Raw genomic sequence first — 7,199 nt, 5'->3', positions numbered from 1 at the left:
GATTTTTGGGCTGGGAGCTTGGCCAGGCTGTGCAGCTCCCAGCCCTGTGAAGCTGGCAGGGTATTTCACGTGCCCTTTCTGCCCTGCAGGTATCTGGGGGACAGAGGGGGCTGGTGGAGTGGGGTGGCTGCCATCCTGCAGCTTTTCCCTTGCCCAGCAGGAGCAGGTCCCTGCCCCACTGCTGGAAAATAACCCAGAGCAGCACTGTCCCCAGTTCTCCCTGCATCAGAGCTGATTTAGTGTTTTATTAGTGTTTTCTAGGGTTGTAGAGATGACTGTGGTGTGTGTATGGAAATCATACACTCCTTTCAGTCGATTTTTGGGGGTAAAACCAGCTTATTCTTGACACTAGCCAAGGAATCACGTATGAGTGGAATATGCTCAACCCTAGGGTGTATTCTGCAGCTTGAATTTTGCATCAGTTACTGAAATCCATTTTAATGAAAGTGGGAAACTACTTTTAATCCTGAAAACAGGCTTCAAGACTTTCCATTTTAATTAAGAAAAAAAAAAAAAAAGTTGTTCTAATGACTGTCATATTAATGCATTCTCAAATGCAGAAGTTGATAAAGATTTTTTAGCATTTTTGTGACTGATTGGCTCCTGGTTCCTGCCAAAGGAGGTATCATAGAACCATTTAATGGTTTGGGTTGGAAGGGATCTTAAAGATCATAAAACCTCTGCTTGCTCCTATAGGCCAACGAGCTGGGTTCCTTGGGTCCAGAGCTCACCAGAGATGGATGCAGCCATGGACCTGTCCTCTTGCAAGTATCCTCACTCTTCCAAGTGTCTCTCCACACTCTTCCAAGTGTCTGTGTGTGCACTTTTGTGCTTAGTGCCTGCAGCCACATGGTCCAACCCAGCACCACAGCAGAAATAACCCAAAGAAGCAAAAATCCTTGGGAGGGCAGAGCTGGGCAGTGATGCCTGATGGCTTCAGCAAAAAACAGCTTTAGTTTCCTGGTCCAGCAGGGAGTTCCCTCCTGGCTTTTAACCTGGGTGAGCACTGCTTTGGTCACCTTCAAGGAGGGGCTGCCAGAGTTTCTGAGGCTGCTGGGTTCCGGTTCCTGGGCTGACAAAGCTGACTTTCCTGTTTGGGAAACAGCCACCATCACTGTTGTTCCCTGGGCTCTGTGCCTGGCAGGTCCCATCTCAGCCTGCTGCATGGCCCTGCCACACAGAGCTGGAGCAGGAGGCCACAGAGAGGGGAAAACAGCCTGAGACCCACTGGTAAGTCTGGGTTTAGGGTGGGAGTGAGAAGAAGGGGTGTCCCAGCTGCTTTTCCAGGAACAGGGATGCTCCAGTGCTCCCTGCAGAACCCCCGGAGCTGCACTGCCTCTCCCAGACCACAGCAGGGCTGTCCCCAGTGTCCACAAAACGTGGGCTCAGGCCACCCTGCAGGGCTGGGATGAGCTTTTTGAAACCAGGGCCAATGTCACACTGATGTGCCACGGCCCATAAAGGACTGGGAGCAAAAAAATGCTGATTCTGTAGCAGGTGGGTGCTCACCTGTGCTGTTGTGTCCACCCAATGCCACAGCCCAGCTCCTCCTAAATATCACAGATGTGTGGCCAGCCACCAATTTCCCTTTGTGGCATCAGAAGGAATTGATCATTAAAGCTGCTGGTGGTGAAGCTGTGAGTGGAACTTGTGTGCCCAGTGACACAGATGTCCCTGGTGGCCCTGGACAAGTCACTGCACATCACTGACCCAGCCTCAGGGATGAGAGAAATTCCCACATCCTTTGAGCCATGTGCCTGCACCTGGCAAAGCTGAGTGCTGGAAAACTGGGAGGCTTTGCTGGCTTTGCAGGCTCAGAGAGGGAAGCACGGGGGTGGTTTCTCCCTGGGAGGACCCTCTGGAAGGCTCCATGGCCCTGCAGAAGGGATTCAGTGTGGGCAGAGTGAGGCAGTGGTGATAAAGGGTGTAAGAAGGATGTTTTGGCTATGAGGAAGTGTTCAGCCTTGCTCTGGGGGGAGCAGCAATGAAAACCCTTTCTGCTTGAAATGTGAAGCCTTCCATGAAGCCATGGAAGTGTTGCCATCTGCACTGGTTTGCTAAATTCCTGAGCTGGTGTGCCAGCTGCTGCCCAGCAGCACCACTGCCACCTGCATCACAGGCACCAGCCTCATGGCAAGGCCAGGAGTAAACCTTCTTGCTCTGTGTGAGGGGGAAAAACAGCCAAAAAATGTTGTTAGCTAATGGTGGGGCTTGCCTGGGGCTGGGCAAACCCTTGGCAAGCTCCGTTGCCTGGCCAGGGAGGAGCCAGCACAAAACAGCTCTTGTTTTTTCACCCCTTAGAAGCTAAGTGATTCACCTTGAAAATCAGGGCAAGCTCCCTAATACATCCCCCCTGCTCCCTGCATTTCTGAAGGCAGGCTTGCAATTATATAAATAAAAAGCCCATGGGCAAGGGGGTGTCTGGCACAGAGCCTGTGGCTCCCTCCTGCTTCATTTCACACCTCATTGCTCAAGTGGCCAAGCCCTAAATACTTACTCAGGGCTCTACCTTTTTAATTGTGTTTGCTTTCATTAGAGCCCTGGGCCACCAGCTGCACACACATGCCTCTGGAAAGGAAATCCTCACCCTCTTAATTTTTCTTGCATCCCCAGGTCATGGAAGCCAGGAAAGGGAGGGTGACAGCCACCCCAGCCAGCCCCACAGCCACCCCAGCTGGGCCAGGCTTCCTGGGCAGCTGGTTTACCCAGGCCCCACGTGAGTATGGTGGTGATTGCCTGGCTCTCCTGGGCTGTGTTGTTCAGGGGGGGCTCCCAGGCTCTGAGGCTTCATTTCCACTTCTTCCTCTCCTCAGCTCCCTTGTTTTCCAGCAAGGTCTGTGGGGGTGGGGATGCTGCAGAGCTCCAGGGGAGCAGGTTGGTTTGGTGCCTCTTTGGACCGTGGGTTCCAGCTGCAGTCTCCTTTCATGAAACCTATCTGGGGCTGTGGGGACAGTTTTGAAAGGAAAGCTCCTTAATGCTGAAGCATGGGGAAGGGGTTTAAAAACGTTGTACACGGTTTTGCTTGTGGTTAACTCCTCTGTCCATCTCCACTCCCTGAACCTGGGACCAGTACCCAAATGGGCACTCACCTCTGTGGCTGTGGCAGTGGCTGTTCTCCTCCTCCTCTTGCTCATCTGCATCATCAGGTGCTGCTGTTGCAAGAAGAAGCCCAAGAAGAAGGAGAGAGTCAGCTTGCAACCCATCAGCAGCTCCACCACGGCCAACCTGGTGGGTTCTGCTTCCCTCTCTCTCCCCTCTCCCTGGGAGGTTTCCCGCTGTGCTGCGTGGTCCCAGGTGTGATGGGAGCACATCCTGAGGGTACTGCTGCTCTCTGCCACAGGTCCAGCCTGAGATGGAGGATCTGGAGCGGGGTGTGGAGCAGACAGGGCGAGGAAAGCTGCAGTATTCCCTGGAGTACAACTTCCGTGCTCAGGAGGTGGGATGCTTGTGGCTATGACATGGGAGGGAAAGGGCTTTGCCCTTCTTTGCCACCCACTGAGGTCAACCATACCTGCTTGCACCTTCCCCCTGCCCCCAGCCTGCTGGCTTTCATCCCCATGTGGTGAGGAAGCATCCTCCCTGCCGCGTTTGCTTCTTCCTCGCCGAGCCCCTGCTCATCTGGCTTCCTCCTCCTCCACCTGGTGATCTTGTGCCTCCCTCCTTTTAAGCTGAAAGTTGGCGTGAAGCAGGCAGCAGAGCTGAAGGCCATGGATAGTGGAGGAACATCTGATCCATACGTGATCCTCTACCTAACTTCTGATACGAAGAAGAAGTACGAGACCAAGGTTTGCCGCAAGACCTTGAACCCTGTCTTCAACGAGACCTTTACTTTCCAGGTAGGGAACTGTGGCTGCTGATGGTTTTAGGGTCCTGTCAGGAGGGTTTCGTGGCCATTTCCCCTTGGACACCAGCCTCTCCAGGCAGGGAGATGCCTTTGCAAGCAGGATGGGGGAGGTGTCAGAGAGAAAGACCTATTCTTGCATTTGCTGCCCCATGCCATGAGGCAGGGCTGCCACCGAGGGTGAGTTCTGGGCTTTTGGGTCCCCTTCTGCAGGTAGCCCAGGCAGAGGTGCCCGAGTCCACCCTGGTGATGCAGCTCTATGACTTCAACCGTTTCACCAAGGATGCCATCATCGGTGAGGTCAGCCTGCCCCTGGCCAGTGTCAGCCTGCAGCATGTCATTGAGGAGTGGGGTGACCTCGTGGCAGCCAGGAAAGTGGAGGTTGGTCCTGGTGGGTGGGAAGCTCTGCTGGGAGGTTGCACTGTTGCTTTTGCTTCTCTTCCTCTCACCCCCCAGAAGCAACCCCTCCAGCCCCAGGGCCAGCTCCTCTGCCTGGTGCTCATTGCTGGCATCTCTCCATCAGGAAGAGCAGCTGGGGGAGATCTGCTTCTCTCTGCGCTACGTCCCCAGCACCAGCAAGCTCACAGTGCTTATCCTGGAAGCCAGGAAGCTGAAGCAGATGGATTCCCATGGGCTCTCAGGTCAGTAAGGACTGCTGGTGTTTAGATCCCCCCCTTAATGATGACACCCAGAGCTGCAAAGCCTTGAGAGCTCTCGGTGCAGAGAAATGCTTCCCTCTCCCACCACCACGCCTAGCCCATGGCCAGCTCCTGGCTTCCCCAGCAGAGATACTCCAGCTTTGGGCAGAAATGGAGGAATCTTCCAGGAGGAGATGTCATGGCTGGGTGACACGGGCAGCTTGTGGAAGGAGGAGGCAGGAGGAAGGGAGCTCTGGGGTGTCTGGCAAAGGCAAGAGGGGTGGATGCTCAGCAGGAGGAGTGACAAGCACAATGCCATGCTCTGCTTGGGAATGGCCCAGGAAAACTGTTTTGTGGCTGAGCTCCTCAATGGAAATGGTCACTTGTGCCAGCCATGTCCTTTCTCTCCTCAGATCCTTTTGTCAAGGTGCACCTCATCCTGAACAGGAAGAAATGGAAGAAGAAGACAACAAGTGTAAAGAAAAACACCTTAAGCCCTTACTTCAACGAGGTGTTTATTTTTGAAGTGCCTTTCAATCAGATCCAGGTGGGTTTCCCTGCAGCACCCCGGGGTGGACTGGGTCCCCAGTGCAGTGACACCCCCTCCTCCTGACCTCCTCTTTCTTGTGTCCCACCCCTTCCAGAACGTGGATGTGGTCATCTCCGTTTGGGATCACGACAGAGTGACCAAGAACGAGCCCATTGGCAAACTCTTCCTGGGCTGCCGGGCCACAGGCAACCAGCTGAGGCACTGGGCTGACATGCTGGCCAACCCACGCCGCCCACTAGCCCAGTGGCACAGCCTGCAGCCCCCTGACCTGGTCGACAAAACTCTGGGGTTGAAGTCCCAGCTCAAGCTGCCCCTGCCCTCCAGATAGCTGAGGGGCTTCTCCATCAGCCAGTGGGGAGGTTGCAGAGGGATGAGGGGCTTCTGCTCAGCAGGAACTGGCATGTTGGTCCAAGATGGGTGTCAGCAGAGAGGGGACTGGGTGCTCTTTTTGGCCAAGAGATGAGCTGGACTGGCAACCTGGAGCAAGGCTGGATGCAGAGCAGAGGATGATGGAGGGGACAGCATAAGTCCAGCTCATCCCAGCCACTTGGGAGCCAGGGGGACAAATACACAGAGCTCCAAGCTCATGGAAAACACAGAGTCTGTTGACGTTTTTGAAGCAGAGGATTAATGTGCCAGCACTTCAGGGTGGGCATTTTCTTTGGGTCTGAGGAGCTCTGCAAGAGGTGAGTTCTTGGGAAGTCCTTATGTGTCCTGGGAAGGCTTTTAAACAAGACTGTGAGCTTGAAACCTCCTAAGAGGAAAGAGGATGAGCAGGTGAGGGAAGGTGTTGGACATACAAAGCTGTCTCTCCAGTGCCTCTGGGATGAGCATGATCCATGTCCTGGCTTGAGGCTAAATGAGGTGGCACTTGATTGTCTGCATGGCTTCATTCCCAGCCCATCCCCAATCCAGGCTGACTTGTGCACCCCAAGATATGGCTCAGAGGATGGGACTTGCCAGTGGCCATCCCCACAGACCTCTCAGATGAGGCAGCACAGTGCTGGCCCCATCCCCCTGGAGTGGTTCTGCTGTGGTGCAGCACAGTTTGCACCCCTGCCACCTGGAGGTGCTGCCAGGGTGGAGGGGCTGAGGGTTTCATGCCATGAGCAGATCACACAACCCTGCTCAAGGCTGGGTTGCAGCCCTCATGTCACTTCTGGGCAGGTTTCATGCAATCTGGAAGGATTTTGTGGCCACATGTTCTGCCCTGCCTTGGAGTCACAGAAGTCAAGATCCCTCCTAGAAGGATGGAGACATTGGAGGGGTTGGCCCTACCTGTCTTTGGGGTCACTGCCTTTGGGGTGGTTCAGGAGCAGCATCTGTGGGAGGAAGCTCTACATTTGGCTGGAGGAGGGAATTGCTCTTGCTCTGGAATACTGGTGCTACCAAGCAGCCATGGCAGACAAAAGATTTGGACTCATCTAATTGTATTTTGGCCCAAAAGACTAAAGGAAAGTATAATAATAACAGCTATTGCCTGGGCTCTGAAGGGGAGAGAGCCTGGTGCATTAATGAAGAGCCATTAATATTGAAAAGCTGTTAATCTGCAATTACTCAGAGCTCCACAGAGCAACCATCTGAGAGTTAAACAAACAGAATAAAGCTGGGGAAGATTGGGAAAACTCTTCAAAGAGATTAATGATCTATGCTGAACTATAAAAAGCTGCTGCATCTGCTTCTTGATAAATATTCCTCAGGCTTTGCCATGGCTGCAATGAGGGAAGAAATGACAGGGTAGTTTCAAGATGGCTTTAACAAGTCAAGTGTGGCTTCTGCTGGGGAAGCAGCATCTGCTGGAGGCTGCTAATGAGATGAAGGAAGAAATCAGTCACCTGAGAAAAGACTTAAAAAGGGATTCTTTAAACTCTTAACATTCAGTCCTAGCCTTAAATCAGGTTGGAACAGCTGATGCAGGAAGGAACATCTCTGAATTGGGTTTTGTGCCTTGAGTAGGGCCATGCAGGACCCAGAAGGGCATTTGAAGGTCTGGGAAACGGGGGAACTCTGTGTGGGTGCTTTTTCCAGCTCCCTTTTTTGAAGTCAAGGCGTGGAGCTCCACTGCATAATTTCTGTGGCCAGGCAGAAAAGCACATGTACATCAGCAACAACACAGGTGTGCCTGGAGAAGGTGCAGGGACATCCATCCCCTCCCTGGGAAATGTTATCC

General features: G+C 53.4%; 1 protein-coding gene across 2 annotated transcripts; it reads left to right on the top strand.

The window, feature by feature from the left end:
- Window positions 1–1,035: 1,035 nt before the first annotated feature.
- On the top strand, window positions 1,036–5,623 carry SYT8 (synaptotagmin 8). 2 transcript variants are annotated; one of them, XM_071762159.1, is made up of 10 exons: window positions 1,036–1,230; window positions 1,813–1,926; window positions 2,614–2,716; window positions 3,071–3,228; window positions 3,341–3,436; window positions 3,669–3,836; window positions 4,055–4,222; window positions 4,365–4,482; window positions 4,893–5,026; window positions 5,124–5,623. In XM_071762159.1, exons 3-10 carry the CDS (start codon window positions 2,617–2,619, stop codon window positions 5,355–5,357), a joined length of 1,176 nt encoding a protein of 391 aa, XP_071618260.1. In that variant the 5' UTR covers window positions 1,036–1,230; window positions 1,813–1,926; window positions 2,614–2,616; the 3' UTR covers window positions 5,358–5,623. The 2 variants fall into 2 exon arrangements, with proteins under 2 accessions (XP_071618260.1, XP_071618258.1); XM_071762157.1 differs by lacking the exon at window positions 1,813–1,926 and having other exon boundaries at window positions 1,037–1,230.
- The last annotated feature ends 1,576 nt before the right edge of the window (window positions 5,624–7,199 follow it).

Source organism: Heliangelus exortis, chromosome 18 (genome assembly GCF_036169615.1).
Source record: "Heliangelus exortis chromosome 18, bHelExo1.hap1, whole genome shotgun sequence".
NCBI classification, from domain to species: domain Eukaryota; kingdom Metazoa; phylum Chordata; class Aves; order Apodiformes; family Trochilidae; genus Heliangelus; species Heliangelus exortis.
This window is presented reverse-complemented; position numbering and strand designations above follow the sequence as displayed.

Bases quoted from the DNA above. Each gene is read 5' to 3' on its own strand.
- SYT8 (XM_071762159.1), top strand. From the start codon at position 2,617: ATGGAAGCCAGGAAAGGGAGGGTGACAGCCACCCCAGCCAGCCCCACA. The intron at 3,837-4,054 runs GTAGGGAACTGT...CCCCTTCTGCAG, and splicing joins ACGAGACCTTTACTTTCCAG to GTAGCCCAGGCAGAGGTGCC. The intron at 5,027-5,123 runs GTGGGTTTCCCT...CACCCCTTCCAG, and splicing joins TGCCTTTCAATCAGATCCAG to AACGTGGATGTGGTCATCTC.